The 18,739-nt window shown below is 45.3% G+C and overlaps 1 protein-coding gene across 2 annotated transcripts in view; it reads right to left on the bottom strand.

Annotated features, from left to right (window-relative positions):
- Nucleotides 1-1,275: 1,275 nt before the first annotated feature.
- Nucleotides 1,276-18,739, bottom strand: part of SYN3 (synapsin III) — a 183,968-nt gene continuing 166,504 nt past the window's right edge. For both annotated transcript variants that reach the window (XM_082241196.1, XM_082241195.1), the window contains exons 8-14: nt 17,877-18,019; nt 16,806-16,880; nt 14,310-14,412; nt 8,899-9,033; nt 5,832-5,904; nt 4,610-4,907; nt 1,276-2,933 (exon numbers count right to left, since the gene is read on the bottom strand). In XM_082241196.1, coding sequence (XP_082097322.1) covers nt 2,801-2,933; nt 4,610-4,907; nt 5,832-5,904; nt 8,899-9,033; nt 14,310-14,412; nt 16,806-16,880; nt 17,877-18,019 — 960 coding nt within the window. In that variant the 3' untranslated portion in view covers nt 1,276-2,800. The remainder of the gene's footprint in view (nt 2,934-4,609; nt 4,908-5,831; nt 5,905-8,898; nt 9,034-14,309; nt 14,413-16,805; nt 16,881-17,876; nt 18,020-18,739) is intronic.

Here is an 18,739-nt window from a genome sequence, read left to right as displayed (position 1 = left end):
AGGTGATTGTTTTTTCTTAATCTAATGTTTTCAGCTGATTCAGATGCACTGATTAATAAGCCAATTTACTGTAAAGTCCCAAGTTTCTTTTGTTTGATTGGGTTTAAATAAGGCTTCACATAATGCTGTGTGAGAGAAAGAGAGCTGATTGCAGCTTTAGATACACATCCCCGAATGGTATGATTTCTGGGTATGTATAGAATGTGTACTCTGTTAAGAATGAGGTTTCTAGTTTAGTTGTATTGCTTTTCACTTCGCTAAGCTTGCTCAAGCAATCGCCCAATTAAAGTTTAGGGATGTCACAGTATTTCCAAGCATGCTTTGTTAAAGGTTAGAAGTGGCCCTTGATACTTGTACAGCTTTGGTGAGGCAGAGTGCTACTGGGTTGTTAAACTTGTGAGCACAGATTTAAACTTAATTTTAGCTTACAATGGGGTAAAGTGCCATAAGCAACTTAAAATGTTTTCAGTTGAGAACATGCCCAAACCAGTGCTTAAATATAGCTGTATAGTTCTGATGTGCTACCAAACAACAAGTGCCTTCTAGATACACTTCTAAGAGTCTTCTGGTACTGTATAGTGGCAGGTTTCCACCAGGCCCATCTGCAGCTCCATACACTGGGTGTAGAAAAAATAGGAGGGCTTTCTCCTAAGCAATACTATTCCACTGGTGTAGTTTGCCCTCCCCCCCTCCCTTTTTGATAAGGTGGCCTATTTGTGGCCCTCATTTCTATAGCAGCCCTTTCTGCACTGAATAATATGTGAATTATTGTATCGTTTTGAGGTAGGTTAAAATGCAGTAACTTGCTTGCAATGGATCTTAACACTCCCATGTAGCGGTGCAGGAAAAGCCCCGCGCTAGCAATCTCCAGAGGACAAGACTGTTCCGATTTCGGCTTCTGTATTCATAAAATTTTTGAGGTCAAAAGGTCCAAGCAGCTCAGTCAAGGGATAGAATAGTCAGAGTTATATTGCTGTGCTTCATGACATTGCAAAGTTGGAGTTAAACATGGCTTTGTTGGAAAGACATTTTGAAGAAAATAAAAGCCTTTGAGATCAGGTCATTATGAACATTGAGCCCAGCATAACATGGGCTAGTGCTGTGCCTAACGAGACAACACAAAACCTTCTTTTATAAACAGCAAGTTTCTGGATCGTAGCCATTAGTATTTCCAAATGCTGAATTATTCTTCAAAGTCTCAATGCAATCCAGATTGCTGTTAAAATTAAAATGCTTGTGATGTCTGTTGCTTTGTTTAGTGTTTCCCCAATGTAAAGTAGCACCAGGACTGAGATCTGTAGGCTTGGCTATTAGTAATGCTCTGCAGGAGAATTGCATATTCAGCTTGTTTTAAAACTGAGTGAACCATACGTTAGGATTATTGAGCTGGGTACATGGTGTGACTTCATGCAACTTCAATCTAATTTAGAGTGCTGAAATGGGAAGTGATCTACTTCATGATAGCCACATCATAGAACTCAGTTGTTGTAGTTACAGGAATGACTGTTCCAGGTGTGGTTCAAAGATTTCCAATTGCTCCCTATCTTAAAATACATTATGACTGTTTTACATTGTAGTGAACTGGAAATGCACTTTAAATTACAGCTGTAAGCAAGCAAAGACTTGCATATTTCCCCCCACCTGTGGATGGTCCACTAACATGAAATTGCATTTAGGTATTTTAACTCATTCCCTGGGATCCATCCAAAGAAGCTGTCTGTTCTAGCTCCAATCTGAGAAGCTTGCAATGCTAATATGCTATGTCCACGGATGTGTTGGATCTCCCATCCAAAGGTTTGATAGCCATTAAATTACAGATGGCTGTCAACCACTTTAGCAGGGCCCTGAAAATTGCTCTGCCTCTTTTTAATAATGTGTTTGGGACATGGGTAACAATTCTGTAAGGTTTGTTTTTTAAAAAATCTGCCAGCCAAGAAGATTTCACTTCTGTGTCAAAAAAAGCTTGCTTTGCAATAATATATAAAAATTACACACTGAAAAGTTATCACTTTTGGGCATGGAGCAATGGTTCTGGTTCCATTGGGGTTTATGTAGGAAACCTTGTTGCATAGCAGAGGTTCTTTAAAAAAAATCAGTGCTGTGATCCTTCAAATTGATTAAACTAAAACACTGATGCTTAAGGTGCTGTGAAAAGGAGACCCAGAAAGACAGCTTCAAGGGATTCTGTTTGCAGAATCTGAACTTCTATGCACACACAGCGCCATTCGTAAGGTGAATGAACAGCAGCAGTTCACCCCACCTGCCACAAGCTCTCATCCATGCACATGTCTGCTTGGAAGCCTGTGGCCGAAGGTCCATGTTCAGACCTTGGCCTAAATGTGGATGCTAAGGGGTGGGAGTAGGGGGAGGAATCAGCAAAAAGGGTGGCCGAGAAAAGGACAACAGTGCCATTATTAATACTGCCTCCAATGGAATGTGGCTCTTGATGAAAAAAAATATTCCTCCCTCCTAGCCTAAATAGCAGTTTTAGAAGTTTGAAGAACTTCACATGTACTGCCAGATATGTAGCCTTTACTCCTCAAACCTGAGGCAGGGAGTAAAGAATGTGCATAGCAGGCCTTTGTTCTGATGTTATAGGGAATATGGATGCAGGCGGGAGGGGGGCCTGGAGTATGGGTGGGCGCACAAGACCCCCCCTTTTTTTTTTGCTGTCCATGTGAATAGGTTTTACAAGAAACTACTCTAGATGCTCCTGGGCAATTCCAAGGTAAACACAGAAAAGAATGAATCCGCAAAAGTAACTCCCCGCCCACAATTGCTCTCACTTGATGTGCAGAGATTAATCGGAAAAGAGGCTAGCAAACGACTTCCTCAGGTTGCGGATGGTTTCAGCTTTTGCCTCGTCTTCATTGGCTGTTCCCCGCTGTGAGGATTCTGAGAGGCTGAAAGTGTTTGTCAGGGACTGTGACTTGCTGAAAGAGAGAGGGGGTGGGTTAAAGAGAAAAATGAAGATATGGCCAATTCTCTCACAAGAACAAACGGGAGAGGGCTGAAAGGTAGACATTTAGGCAGCTATGGAGGCTCCAGGGCCCAGCAGGCTTCAGTTTCAACCCTTGCCCTTCTGCCGCTGAAAATAACAGCAGAAGCTACCATTGCCTGCTACTCCTGAGTGTTACGCTACAGCATCCAATCTTGTAATAGTGGGCATTGTGTGCAAAGGGTAGGAACTTGACCTGTCAATTTTTGCTCTCATTTCCCCAATCTTTAAATACAGTTCTACACATTTCTTCAGCAAGGTGGGATTATTATCATTAAAATCCTCAAGAAAACAAGCACATTCATATGCAGTTCACATTTTTGCAAGCAGTGTCCCCTAATAGGCATGATTGCAGGCTATTTTCACAAATGCATGCATTTTTAGGCACACTTTGCCCTAGAACAGTGGTTTTTCAACCAGGGAGCCGTGGAACGATTGTCAGGGTGGCCACGGGCAGCACCAGCCTCCATCCTTCCCTCCTGCTTGCCCAGAGAGCAGCTCAGAAGTGCGAGTGAGCAAACAGGCAGTCAGGCAGTGTGAGTGGTGCTGTTTCCCTGGGCAAAATGCTGCCTATTTGTCAGTGGCAAGTGGGTTGACTTCCTCTCCTTTCCTTTCCTCCTCTGCCCTCCCTCCTCCCAGCAGGCAGCAGCAGCCTGGATCCCCTGAGCCATGGCACTCTGAGAAGCAGCTGCAGCAGCTATGAGCCCTTCCCACTACCCCCCATGACTCCCCCCTGAAGCCCAAGCAACCTGCCCCAGGTTAGCTGGGTAACAATGGCCACACTTCCCACCCTGCAACTCTTCTCCTGTCTCGCCTAGGCTGCTTGATCTGCAATTTAGAAAAGTGCAAATTTTGAGGTCTCTGTGTTTTGGAAAGTTTCAGTTAGGGAAGTTTGCGCCTTTAAATGTGAACTATCCCTGCAGAGTGGTCATGAAGATTGGGTTCCTCTTCCTTAGCGCTGTACTATTAGGTACACCACTGAGCTTTTCGTATCCCTTGCAACAATCCTTGTGCGTCTTGGTCTGCCTGTGCACAAAAATGAGTCCACTCGTGCCACAGGTGGACAGATGTACATTGACTAAGAAGTTGCCGCTATCACCTGCTGTCTCCCTCTTTTTGCAGTGTACACACACTGTACATGGAAGTGGATGAAGGGCTCCTAAAAGCAGCTATGCAAAGTATAGAATCATATTTCTGTCATATGGAGCAGCCACAGCCTTGTGAATATGTTTGGTAAATTTGGAAAGGGGGAGATGAGAGTTCTCTGCTGGTTAAGCTTCCTCTTAATGGACCTATTGCTGTTTGTGTTGGGGCTTTTTAGCGTTACAGTGCCAGAATCTTGTTAGCAAGCTGGGTGAAGGAACCGGCACAACTATGGTGGAGGCAGTAGTGGGTTTCAACTCCACACAAATGTCCCCTTTATGAAATTGATAGTTTGATTAAGCTATTGCCACTTGAGAGAGAGGGTTGTTGCCTTCACTACTCAGTTGCACGAGTCCCTCGGGGCTTTCTGACCCCTTCTGTACACCTTGTTTGGACTCACTCTCATACTGATCTGAGCGCATCACTCCAATAGTCATGTTAAGTATATTCACTGTAAAAGGCACCTACTTTAGATGAGGATGAGGAGGAGCCTGCTGCCTGGCTGGTTCGCCGGAGCCTTGCTGGCTGGGAGCCCGTCCCTGGGCTGGAGGTCTAGGCTGCTGTGGGGGGAAGGTGCCTGGTTTGGAAGGTTGGCTTGGTGAGCTTCCAGCGGATGATCTAGTTTGCTGGGGAGATCCAGGAGACCTCTGTTGCTGTGGTGAGGTGGACAGGGGGCTCAGAGGTTGCTGACCCTGGGGAGAGAGCCTTTGCTGGGGTGGAGTTCCCGTCCGGGCTGGCTGTGATCCCTGAGGCTGGCGTGGACCCCCTAAAGCAAAGAGGGACACTTAAACAAAACACCAAGTGCTATATGTTGGAAGCAAGAACAATCTCCCTTAAGGTAATCAGACTCCTTGCTGTTAGCATTACAGTCCTTCCTTCGGTACAGTTTCCCATTCGTCTGCATGGCTGAATGCTAAGGGCTCCCTGCTTTGCATCAAATTTCCTTTTCAAAATCTGAATATAGAATTCGCATTCCTCGCAGACAGTACAAAAGACCAGACCAGACCAAACCCAGATCATGCGGAAACCAATCTCCAGATGCTGCAGTGTTCGATATCCACGCTCCCCATCCCCTGCTTGCCTCTCCTGCAGGAATGTCATGCAAAATTATATTGGCCCATTATCTTTTCAAGGTCATCCATTCCTGCAACTTAACAATACAGAGCTTGCCTTTAAAAACTATTTATCATTCTTCTCTTTTCTAATCATTCCCCACTAATAAAATATCTATATCCTCCCATTTTAGGTATCCGATCCTCAGCTCTTAAAATCCATCACTTTGTTTGTTATAAATCATCAGTGTTGTTTAAGTCTTTTTTTTCTGAAACAAAATACCATTTATGACATCAAAAGCTATTTTTGGTATTTGTTACTGTTCTGCAAGTCTCTGCTATTGAATCCAACTGATTCCAGAATATGTTGTCTAGGAATAAAGATTTTTTTTTAATCCTCCCCCTCCCCTCCCCTCCCCCACCAAATAAAATTTGGTGCTTGGTTTGTGCTTTCCAGCTGTGATTCTTGCATTTCAGGGGGTTGGACTAGATGACCGTGGGGTCCCTTCTAACTCTATAGTTCTAGGATTCTATACTTATCGCCCTGGAATTCCTTACTTCTATTCTGCATTCCTAGAGGATTCCATTATATTCTCTTGCAGAACTTACAAGCAAGTAAAGTGTAGTATGACTAGTACCTTGAGGAGGTGGTCGGGGTTGGGAAAGTGGTCCAAGCTGGGGTCCTGCCTGAGTCTGCATCTGTGACTTTGGCTGGAGGTAAAAAATGTTTTTTAAAAAATCAGGTTGTATAGGTGTGCAAATAAAAACATATACTCCAAAGACACTACATTTCTCTATGACCATCGTTCCAAGGAAGCTGAACTCTGGATTGGTGTAGAAATCCCTAAATACTTTCACTGCATGGAAATTGGGGTGCATGCTGCAATATGTTTCTCTAGACTTCATTCAGAAACTTGGGCTTGGTCACCTCCGGTGATGTCAGCTTTGACAGTGCCATAAAATACCTGTTTAGGTGGGATGGGACACGTGATCAGGGCATTCAAAATTGATGGTACTGTGTATTTAAACTGCTTGAAGGAACATCCCCTGCAACCAGGTACTGTATTGGCCTGAGTATAAGCTGAACCTTTCCCCCCAAATTCCAATCATGAAAAGTTAAAATGCAGCTTATATTTGCGACCTTACGGCACTGTCAAAGCGGTGCGGCTCCCCCCCCCCGAGCAGCGCAGAGCAACAGCGCATGTCCCAAGCAGCCAAATTTTAAAGGTGTGGCATATTTGCGGGCGCAGCTTATATTCAGGCCAATACGGTAATTAGATGCAGGCATAATCCATAACCACAGATGTTTGTAGTGCAGAGGCTGTGCAGGTAGAGTCTGCTTTCTTTGTTTAATTGGGGCACGTGCCCCAGAACCTGTCATGTAGGGTGTATTCATGTGCATCTGTAACACCCCACCCCCAGCTCTATGTGCTTCGGCAACTGTGCATAGAGATATAAATAGGAAAGGATCATTTCCAGCTGTTTCCACCACTTTTCTTGGCATATTTCCCTTTTATATTAAGGGAAAGCATCCCACCCAAGTTAGGGGTAGGAGGCACTGGTTCCAGTCCTACTTGGATTAACGTTTCCAGAGAGTGATGATTGGGGTGTGCTGTTTGGCCCTGTGGAGCCGTCAATGTGGAGTTCCTCAGCATTTGATTTTATCCCCCATGCTGTTTAACATCTCCGTGAAACCGCTGAGGGGGTTATCCAGAGGTTTGGAGTACATTGTCAGCAATATGCTGATGCTACATAGCTCAACTTCTCCTTTACATTTGCAGGTGGGGCAGTGGGTGTGCTGAACCATTGCCTTGCCTCTGTAGTGGACTGGATGAGAACCAAGAAAATGGAGCTCAATCCTGACAAGACTAAGGCACTGTTAGTGGGTGGTTCCCTAGATTGGATGGATGGGAGGTTGTCTGCTCTTGATGGGGTTACACTCCCTCTGAAGAAGGTGGTACATAGCTTGGGGGTCCTCCTGCTGTCGTTTGAAGCTTCCACCAGATTCAGCTGGTGGCCCAGTTGACCCCTATTACAGGCCTAATCACTGTTGTCTATGCTATGTTGTTGTTTAGTTGTGTCCGACTCTTTGTGACCCCATGGACCAGAGCACGCCAGGCACTCCTGTCTTCCACTGCCTCCCGCAGTTTGGTCAAACTCATATTGGTAGCTTCGAGAACACCATCCAACCATCTCGTCCTCTGTCGTTCCCTTCTTCTTGTGCCCTCCATCTTTCCCAACATCAGGGTCTTTTCCAGGGAGTCTTCTCTTCTCATGAGGTGGCCAAAGTATTGGAGCCTCAGCTTCACGATCTGTCCTTCCAGTGAGCACTCAGGGCTGATTTCCTTAAGAATGGATAGGTTTGATCTTCTTGTAGTCTATGGGACTCTCAAGAGTCTCCTCCAGTACCATAATTCAAAAGCATCAATTCTTCAGTAATCAGCCTTCTTTATGGTCCAGCTCTCACTTCCATACATCACTACTGGGAAAACCATAGCTTTAACTTATACAGACCTTTGTCGGCAAAATGATGTCTCTGCTTTTTAAGATGTTGTCTAGGTTTGTCATTGCTTTTCTCCCAAGAAGCAGGCGTCTTTTAATTTTGTGACTGCTGTCACCATCTGCAGTGAACATGGAGCCCAAGAAAGTATAATCTCTCACTGCCTCCATTTCTTCCCCTTCTAAGTTAGATTGCTGCAACGTATAGGGCTGCCTCCGAAGACTGTTCAGAAGCTTCAGCTAGTGCAGAATTCAGTGTCCAGGTTGCTCATGGGGGCAAGATGGTTTGAACATATTACACCAATCCTGACCCAAGTGCACTCGCTGCCAATTAGTTTCCAGACCCAATTCAAAGTGTTGGTTTTAACATATAAAGCCTTAAATGGCTCAGGACCACAATACCTTGAGGACCACTTCTCTCCATATGAACCTACCCAGACCCTGTGATCATCTTCTGAGGTCCTTCTTTGCAAAATATAGTAGTAGTAGTAGTAGTAGTAGTAGTAGTAGTAGTAATGGAAAAACAGCATATGCAAATCAATCAAAGTCTTCCAACATTCTTTGAATATATTGTAGGCAGTACTATATGTAGCTGTACCTTTTTGTTAGCAGGTAGAAGTGGGGTTCAAAAGCTGTTTAGAAGGTAATTTCAGGGGACAAAGAGTTAATACAGGAGTAGGGAACTTTCTTCAGTGCTTGGGCTCATGTGCCACCATGTGTAACTTTCTAGGGTGGCAGGGCCAAAGACAAAAGTGGGTTGAGCATTGGTTGTGACCTTTACCTCTGAACAGTTGGCGACATTCTAAGCACATCCAAGTCAGAGGTTTGTAGCCCCCCCTTCCTTAATGCATCTCTCAATCTTTCATCCAGAGAATCAAAAAACATGGTTGCTATTCAAAGCTACATTTCAGCCAGGCAAAAAGGCCCCAGGAAAAGAGCAGAGCAGGACTGATGAAAGGACTGCATTGGACAGCTGAGGTGCTCAGCTCTAGGCTTAAGAGAAGCCACTCCTCTCTAGTCTTCCCCTTCAAACTGCAGCCCACATGCAGAACTACATGCAGGATTTATATGTTAGTATCACTAACCACTAAGTTATAGAGCATCATTTTGTTTTGTCATTGGAAAAAAAATCTGCATTTAGAAATATTTTTTGGTCACTTGAGCTCTTGTTAGGACTGTGAGAAAATGCAGGCTTTGGGGTCTTACCCAAGGCCGCAGAGGTGAAGGGGACGACCCCACACTCAGGCAGGCTTGCGTCATTCTGGAGATAACCAGGTCCACAATTAGCTGCCTGTCTTCTTCCACATGCTCCCCAATCAGAGGCATTGAGCTGTCCATCACCTGCACAAAGAGATGAAGTGAGTCCTTTTATATCAGTGGCAGCCAGATCCTCACCTTCAAACCACCTTTAGACACCTTTAGCTAATGGGGCAAATGCAGAACCCAAGGGTTGGGAAAATGTGGACAGATAAGATGCAGGACCATCATTGCATACCTTCATGATTGCCAATTGGTAATGCTTAAGGTAAGCATTCACTCAGCATAGTGTTAGGCTTTTCAGCCTATCTAAAAAAGGGAGGGGGGAGGAGCATATTGAGGAGCCATTGAAGCCCTGAGAATCAACCTGAATTAGCTTACCTGAGCCACAGGCAATTCTCTTGGGCAACCCCTCTGCCCACCTGTTATCTAACCTGGCAGCTTCAGATTCCATGTGGAAATAGAAGCCCTCTTTACATCTAATGGCACAGGCTGATTTGCGATCACTAGATGGGGCTATTGTACCCTGCAAACCTCGTACTCAAAGCAACATAATAATTGTTATTTAACTTATTTAGGGCTGCCATACTGGGATTTGAAAGGCGGAACTGATGCCCGGCGGTGGGGGGATTTCTGAAATGTGGTGCTTTGTCAATTGAAAAATTGCATCTTTACTTTTTGAAATATGGCAACCCTAATTATACTAATAGCAAATTTATTTTCTGGGTGTAGATCCTTACACAGTCAAAATGGCAACATCCACACACACGAGGGAAGTTATCAGTAGTGGGGGTGAGGGAACTCCAAGGTTTGCAGAAGTATAAAAATTAAAATAAAGGAAGGGGTGCTTCAAAAACAGCCCAATAGTTTGCCCAGGGCCTTCTCGGCCGCGGCTCCAATCTGGTGGAACGCTCTGTCACAAGAGACTAGAGCCCTGCAGGACCTGGCATCCTTCCGCAGGGCCTGCAAGACAGAGCTGTTCCACCAGGCCTTTTGTCAGGGCGCAGCCTGACCCCCTCCTCTGGCAATCTGCACAAAAATTTGCTTGATGGTTGCCATTAATTTGATTTTAATTTGATTTAATTAATGTTATAATGAATGTTTTAGAATGTTGAACTATTTTTATTGTTGTTAGCCGCCCTGAGCCCGGCTTCGGCTGGGGAGGGCGGGATATAAATAAAATTTATTATTATTATTATTATTCAGTGGCCATGAAATACTGAGTGTTCATTGAGAAGTGGGTGGGGGGAAGAAAATGGGGTGCTGGTGGAATGGAGTATCCTAGAAAAGGACTTGCCTGGCACCCCAAACAGGAGCCATCTGTAGTCCACAGAACGGAGTAGGCAGCAACAGTGCTCTCCCCACTTGTGATTCCCAGCACATTTAGAAACATGTATACTTTAAATAGAAATTCAATGCATGTCACTATAACAGGGTACCAGATTATGACCAGGTGGTGTTTATGTTTGCCTGCCTGCTTGGTCTAGGTGTCAGCTGCCGATGGGCAACTTCAAGGTCTTTCTTCTAAAGTTTCTTTCTCTTTAAACCAAATGTGGACTGGACAGCCCTTCAGACAGAGGACTGTCCTCTGTAAAGTAGGGCACACTGATAGGCTGTGCCATTGTGGCGTATTTGAAACACCCACCAAAGGCAGGGCTATTTTGCTAGTGAACTCCAATAGCGGTAATAATGTAAAGCAGGGATGGGCATCCTGCGGCTGTTGCACTCCAACTCCCATCAGCCTCCCCAGCCAGCATGACTAATGGTAAGGGATGATGGGATTTGTAGTCCAGCAATGTCTGGAGGGCTACAGGCTCCCCACCCCTGAAGTAAAGGAAGCCACAGGTCCCTAAGGAGAATGGAGGCTACTTTGGTTATTTCTGCCACACTAGCACAAGAGTTTTCTTTGTTGCCAGATATTAAATAAAATCTGACCTTACAATGCTGAGATAAACACGTGAAGCTAGACACAAAGCTGGCGTATACAAAGCAGAAACATTTTCCCTCCTTCCCTGAAAATAAGACTTCCATGTAACGGCTGAGACAAAACAGAGGCAGGCGTCCCATGTGGCTCCGGCCTTCACCACTGTGCAAGGTCAGCAGCTGTGTCCTGCTGCTACAGCTGCTCTCTCCTGATAAGGTATCTTGGAGGGAGAGGGAGGGAGATGGGCAAAGGATGGGGGGAGGGACCCATACCCCTTTCCCTAGCTATCTCCTCGACCTCTGTGTACTGTGGTGAGACATGAAGGCTAAACTTGTTGCTGTTCTCAGGAGTTAAGAAGAGCAGGGAGGTTGGCTGACTGGAAGGAAGGAAAGAAAGCGCCAATTCCATCACATCAGAGGGATGGTGGGTTCATGCAATGGCAAAATGATAAGTGGGTTTACACACACAAAGCTCTTGGGAAGCCAGCAAAGTCCAAACAGTGGCAAGATGGGCAATTCTGCTGGCTATTGGGGTTGCCAACTGATCTGAAAAAAAAGTGCACCGGCCTTTTCCTGTGCTTTGAACCTCAGTTAGGAGCAGCCTTAGATTGACTCCAAGCTCAGCATGGTTGACCCTGACTGGTAGTGGTTCCCTAAGGCTTTAGACCCAGTCCTACCCAGAGGCAGAATCCCTCTGCCGTCTCTTTTACTTTCTTCTCCCTTCCAACGTTTTAAGACAATGATTATGATATTATTATACCATAATTCTGGAGCGACGTTGTCCCCTACCCCAATTCATACTGAATTTTGTACCAGGGCACTAGTGGGACAGCTTTTTCTGGCCACCCTTGAAAGTGTCCCAGCAGCAACTCAGATGATTTCCAAGAAAAGGAGGGACATCAGAAAAGCCTAAAGCAAACATATGTTCCTCTCCTGGCAGCACACTTGTCTCACACAACCTTTGACCTGCCACCGATTCCTACAGGATACTTGCGCAGCGCAAGAATGTGCCATCGCCACGGGGCTCATGTGGTTCTCATCAGCTTCCCCAAACTCAGTGGGTGGGAGAGTGCTCTCCCACGTACAGCTCTCTGGATGTGTCAGTGGCCCTGGATGTAGCATTCAGCCGGCTTTGCTCATCTTCCTGCGTTGGTGGAGTTTACAGCAGGGCAGACACCGTGTCTCCGTTCCAGCATCCTCACACAGTAACCAAGGACACTTGCTCATTCTTCCGCACAGTCGCCTTGATGATGTCCTCCCCCCACTGAGGAGGTCTCCAATTTCAGCTTTGAGAAATTTCAACAATATATACAAAAAAGATCTCTCTTTTTCAAATGCCCACCCCTTTCTCCAGTGGCCTGACTGACCCGACTCCCACAAGCAAGGACCCCCTTGGCACGGCAGGCCTCACTTCAAAAGGCTAGCTTTTCCAGCCATGGTTTGTCCCAGCTGGTGTGTGTTCCTGGGACACAGCAGTTTATTATTCATGCCACCCACAGACTCCTTGGGGAGTTCCTCTTTCATTTTAGTTACCATCTCAAATAAGTTGCACCTCCAGTTCAAGAGTTCAGAGGTTTCATTTCAGCAGCACAACAGGGGAGCAAAATTAACACATAGGGGCAAAGGCACCTGTTAATGCCCCCCACAAGAGCCTTTAATAATCATTTCATTTGTAGCCAACGCAGGTATCAAAAGATCAAGCAAAGACACACCATAAATCTTTGTTTTGACACCCACATTTTGCTCCTTTTGTGCTGCTATCTTTTACAGCAGCTTTGGGGAGCCTGTGGTCCTCCGAATGTGGCTGGACTGCAATTCCCATCAGTTCCTGCTAGTGTCCAGGGCTAATGGGAGCTATAGTCTGACATCTTGAGGGCCACAGTTTGGCCATCTCTGTTTTACAGGCACCTAGTACTGCACAATGAAATGGTAAGCTGTGCCTCCTGATTTCTACCTATCTGCTGATGTTAAACACACAGGAGCAGGCCAGAGTAATTTATTTGGCCAGGTGGCAATCAGTAATTGCTGCTCTTTGGACTCAGCCAGCCTCCTGTGAGAGTTGTGCTACTGCTCTGTGTTTATCCTTTCTGCCATTCTACCCACCACTCCTTTGATGTGATTAATCAGCTCTTTCCTTCCTTCCTTCCTTCCTTCCTGCCAGCATCCTTGTTCAGTTGAAAATGGCAACAAGTTTAGCCTTGTCTTAATGCAGAAGTGGAGGAGATGGTGGGAGAAAAGGGATGGGGTTCTCTGTTCTCTTTTCCCTGCTCTCAGCTTTCTGATCACTGCAGGGCAGGTGAGGGACAACGATGACATGAACGGATGTATTTCACATATCTGGAAACATTATTTTAGAGGTGCTTGCTGAAAATATTATGCTTTCTTCAGGTCAACACAGAGCTTTTTCATTTAGTATTTCCATTCATAGCATTCCCCACTCCCAACTGATAGACATCTCAAGTTGACTCATGTTCCTAAGAGGCTTGCATGGTCTTGAGAACATAAAAATCTAAGCACTACCTGGATGGGCCATGGCAAGGTCCCGCTAAGGTTCAAATATGCATCCTGCAGAAGACACAACATATTATTGCTCCAGAGGGCAGGACTAGAACCATTGGATGGAAATTTCCAGGAAGCAGATTTTGCCTAAACCTTAGAAGAAATTTCCTACAGCTTGTTTTACAGTGGTACAGACAGCCATGGTGAGCTTTCCTTTGCTGGAGGTATTTAACAGGATTGATGGCTATTAGGGATACTTTAGTTGTATCCTGCATTGGAGATCCTGCACTGAGCAGAGGGGTTGGACCTCAAAGATTCCTTCCTGATAAATGATTCCTTGATAATTGAGTGTTCTGTTTCTCAAACACCTGGAGAGGACTCTCGAGTGGGGAGGGGCATTCTCTGTTGTTTCTCCCCAGCATGTGGGTCTCCCCAAGGCAGAATGCCTCTGAACATGTCAGTTTCATTTTGCTATCCCTGCTAATAGCATCTCAGGCCAGCTAATTTCTGAGAGATCTGCTAGTTACAGACCCAGAGATACATGGCTTGAGAACAGTCTGAGATACCTATGAGTCTATGATCAAGCCATTTGTTCTGATTCAGCATTAAAGAGTGGGCTTTGCTGGGGAAAGCGGGGTGTGTGGGTGGGGGGGGGGAGACACTCAGATACAGACCAGGAAAGTGCTGACCTTTGCCTAGAAAGCGCAGGGCAGAAGTTAAGTGTGGATAAGTCCATTGTCAGATATACTCTGTGCTTCTATTAAATGAATGTGCATTGAATATATGGAGCGTGGTAGAATAAATGAATGAGGGGCACTTGCCATACACAGGAGTTTCTACATACATGCATGCCTCTGTGTGTGTCAAATAATGTAATATATACTTCGTTACACATCCTTTTTGAATGATGCTTACAGGCCACTCATTCAACCTCTCACCTCAATTATATAATCTTTTCCATCCTTGCTGTGGACAGCTTTGACTGCGCAGATGTCAAGGCCTCCAAACATCTCTGCAACGGAATCTGCCCAGAGTCGATATCTGCAAAAACCACATAAGATTGCTTGTAGAAACTGCAAAAAAATAACCCCAAATAGCCCCCTCTTCAGAGATAATCAGTTTTCTTAACTTCCAGCCAAATATATAAACATCTTATGAGGCTTGGAATGCATGGTTGACCCCATAGATTAATTCTGCAGTTGATTTCCTAGGCATTAAAGTAATCACTTTTCTGGCCATAGCCAACAGCTCTGCAACCTAGTGAGAGAGCAGGAAGCAATCCTGGGCAAACACAAAGAGAAATTAGCCTGTTTATTTGTCTAGAGTTGTTATCTATTGTGATAATCAAAATGTCTTCTCTCAATATAGTGCTTCTGTTTGAAGGGCATGGTGTCTATGCAGCACTCAAAGCACACAATTAGTCCTCCAGCCAGTTAGCACCATAGTTGATAAAACAAATGTGTTGTGTGCACAGGACTGTGAAAGTCTTTGGTCACACATAGTGGCCTGGTCAGATTATTACTAGGAACACAAGAGCAGCTCTGCAGGATCAGACCAAAGGCTTATCTAGTCCAATATCCAGTTTCCCACAGTAGCCAAACAGATTCCTATTGGAAGCTCACAAGCAGGATGTGAGGGCAAATGTCTCTTGCTGTTGTTCTCCAGTGCCTTGCATCCTGAGGCATGGTACTTCTAGTTCTGGATGCAGAACATAGCACCACGACTATTAGCTGTGGACAACCTTTTCTTCCACGAAGCTGCCTAATTCTATTTTTTAAAGCCACATTATCTGGCAGTGAATTCCATAGTTTAGCAATGCTAATGTGTGAATATGTTCTTACTTTTGCTTGTCCTGAATCTCCCAACATTCAGATCTTTATTGGCTAGCCCTAGGTTCTCATAAGAGAACCTCATGGAGAAAAATATCCCTCTTTTTCACTTTTCCCACACCTTGTGTAACTTTAATTGTGCACCCTCACCAATTTGCCTGAGCATTTTAGGCTGCTGCCCTTTTCTGCACCTTTCCCAGCTCTACAATATCCTTTCTGAGAGGTGGCTTCAGATACAGAAGTCCTTAGCTGAGGCAGGAGGCATATCTCCGACAACTGCAGCTCATGTGTGATAGAGAGAGAAAGAAGGAGATCTCGATACCATTTCTGAATAATACCACCCTACCCACAATGCCGTTGCCGTTGCATAATGAGGCAACAAAGCCCTTGGAGAAGGCAGAAAGAAAGGGGCCAGAGGTGATCATCTGAATACCTTTCTTGGCAGGGAAGTGGCGAAGTATAAATATATTCATACCGGTGAGCTAATTCTTTCCCACACTGGGTATGTATGAGGAGAGGGGTGCCAGGAATGGGCTGTTGACATTGAGGATTAACCCCATGAATCAGGCAGGTTCTCCATGCTAATACACAAGGCACTGCAAGGCCGGTGCAGCAGGGAGGACCGCATGAAACTGATGAGCAAAGGGCTTTGCACTGTTCATGCAAGGACTGAGGAAGAGGGATTGGAGAGGCAGGATGGTGAATATTTCTTGGTTCAAAATCTGTATAAGTACAGATAGGAAATTTGTTAGCTGGTCTCATTCAAGGCCTTAATGCAGGAGTGAGTGCGGATAACAAGGAGGCACTTCAGTGCAAACTGCAGCTTCTTTCTGTGGATGTGTACATAGGAACTGGCCCTGTATCAAATCAAATCAAATCATTCCATCTACAGTAGCTCAATGCTCTTTGCACTAGTGGTACCCAATGTGGGCTACAGCTCCCATCATTCCTGTCCATTGGCCATGCTGGCTGGGCCCAATGGGAGTTGGAGACCAACAACATTGGGAGGTCACTATTCATGACCTACGCTGACTGGCAGCCATCCTGTGGGGTTTTGCATGGTTCTCCAGCCCTGCTTGGAAATGATGGGGACTGAACCTGGTCTTCTGCATGCAAAGCACATCCTGTACCACTGAGCTGCAGCCCTTCCCCTGAGACGTATTGAAAGATACAGTGTCAATTAAAAAAGATCACATATGACTATCGTCATGTGGGTTGAACCCTGGAAGCTTTCTGTGTAGGAGTCTCATCATTATGTGATCTGAGTCTGAGAAAGAGCAGCTTAAGCTTATTGTGGCTGCCTCTTTTGGCTTTAAGATTAGGGATGGGGAACAGCCATCCCTCTTGTGCCCACCCCATCTGGGCAAAATAATGTTTAGCTGGGGGAAGTAGGCAGGTAGGCGTCTGAGGTGGAAAGGCATGCACAGGAGTAATGCTCTATTTTTTCTGAGAGCCAACTGCTGCTCACCCCAGTCAAGAATGAAAATGCAAACAGAACCTCTGTGCTACAGTGTATTTGGGATAATGGTTAATGAAGCCCAAGGCCCAAGCCTATCAGATTGACCCAAATATTGCATTTTGGCTGCAGCCCCTCCTGCTCATTACCTCTCAGTCATGGCGATCTGTTCCAACATGGCAGAACCTGTGTTTGCTTTCCAGTTTCCAGAGATCGATGTCCTCCTGGGAAAAACAAACACACCACATGCGGACAATAAATTCCCCCAAACACTGTGATTTCCTCTCCATATTAAAGAAAAGAGGGTGGGAATGAGGGAGGGTGTTGGCAGGGAACCCTTCCTCAGCCCTGTGCTCCTCTTTGCTCTTAAGCCATTGCCGACGCCCTAGTCAATGTGTAACTCCATCTGGAGGCTGGGAAGTTCTCTCTGTGTGCTGGCATCCTCCTGCTTAGTTACATCTTCATCCAAATGCTGGCTGGGTAGTCTTATATTGGCCTTGTGAACTCTCTTCTGGGTATGTCAGGCTTTGTACAGTAGAAGAGTCTGTGAAAAGCCTGCGGAATAATTAACCCCGTGCTCTGTAGTGTAGAATTTAAACGGCACAGGAGGCTGCATGCCAGAAGAGCCGAGAGAAAGCTTCCCACAGACATCAGTGGGCTTTAGAGCTGGTTGTGAAAAGGGGGCAATGTGAAACTCTAAAGAAAAGGGAAACACTGGCTTTCATTGAGCCTGCTTTCCATTGTAATGACAGCCTGCTGGAAATGCAGCTATCTCTGCCACCGTAAAGTCAATGGTTCTAAAAGCCACCCACCAGCTTCTCCCGGTGACTTCTCAAGAGTTATTAAAGGGCACGAGTCTCCTTTCTCCTAACTAGCTGTTGATGTCTGCTCATGCTGCTTGTGCCGCTGGCAAACATGGTCTTCCGGGCTTTGCGTTCAGGAGGAGCGCAGCAGTCACAAAGCTTGCCCAGACATATGATCAGACATTGCACTTGTCAGATCTCACAGGCCACAGCTGAGCAACATCAGGACTGATCTGTGTCATAGAATGGGGATCAGAAGAACATTTTTGTTTAAGATACGTTGATCTCCACAATTAGCATTTAGGAGAAGAAAAAAGTGCATTCAGTTTTGAACATGAATACCTTTAAAAATAAACAAACCAACAGAGCAGCTTTGCTTCCCGCCCCACCCAGTCCCAAACTTGACAGCAAACTCACATGTAAGCTTTGTAATTGTTGCCAATTTTCTGGATTCGAATATCATATTTGGAATCAATGAAAGTCTCCGTCGTGACGTATGTTTTGGCCATGGCTACCACGCTTGCGATGTCTTGGAAGTCAAGCTGGTTCTCAACTTTCACCTTTGGTTGATGAAATGTGGAAAAAGAATATGTGTGAGAGTGTGTAAGAAAGTGCAGCATTAGTGTATGAGTACTACAAACTAGCAAAATATTGATCATAATAATATTCTTGCTTATTAAGATTATAAGACAATGACGCTTATGGGTAAATGAACGTGGTTGTTGTTCATTAGCAAATTCTGGAAGTGGAGAAAAAAAGCAACAAAACCATGCTTTTAAGTGTTTTCTAGGAGGTTAGAAGAAAGCTGCCTTCGATCGAGTCAGACTGAAATATACTCGGAGTCGAGTGTGAATTTCATGCTCTTTATTCAGCTCATAGTAGCAATGAATGAAACTTTCCATGAAATGTCTAGCTATATATACATTATTTACACAATGGGCCCCTAGTGATTGGCTAATTCCAGGCTGCTCCTGTAGGCCAATCAGGTTGCTGATTTACTTCATCTAGGAGGCTGATTGGCTGCTCCTGCACTTCCACCTGGAGCTGGATTGGGTGGCTCCTGCGGACGAATCAGATTGCTGCATTCTGGATCCTATTGTTCTAGGATTCAGAACAGTACATAACACAGACTATTGGTCCATCTAGCTCAGTAGTATCGGCTGAGCTCTCCAGGCTTTCAGACAGGGGACTTGCCCACCCCCGTACCTGGAGATGCTGGCGATTGAACCCTGGGACCGTCTGCTTGCAAAGCAGATGTTCGTTCCATTTATACAACCTAA

Source organism: Podarcis vaucheri, assembly GCF_965113315.1.
Source record: "Podarcis vaucheri genome assembly, chromosome: 10".
Lineage (NCBI taxonomy): Eukaryota > Metazoa > Chordata > Lepidosauria > Squamata > Lacertidae > Podarcis > Podarcis vaucheri.
The sequence above is the reverse complement of the archived record's forward strand: the minus strand, read 5'-3'. Positions and strand labels throughout refer to the sequence as shown.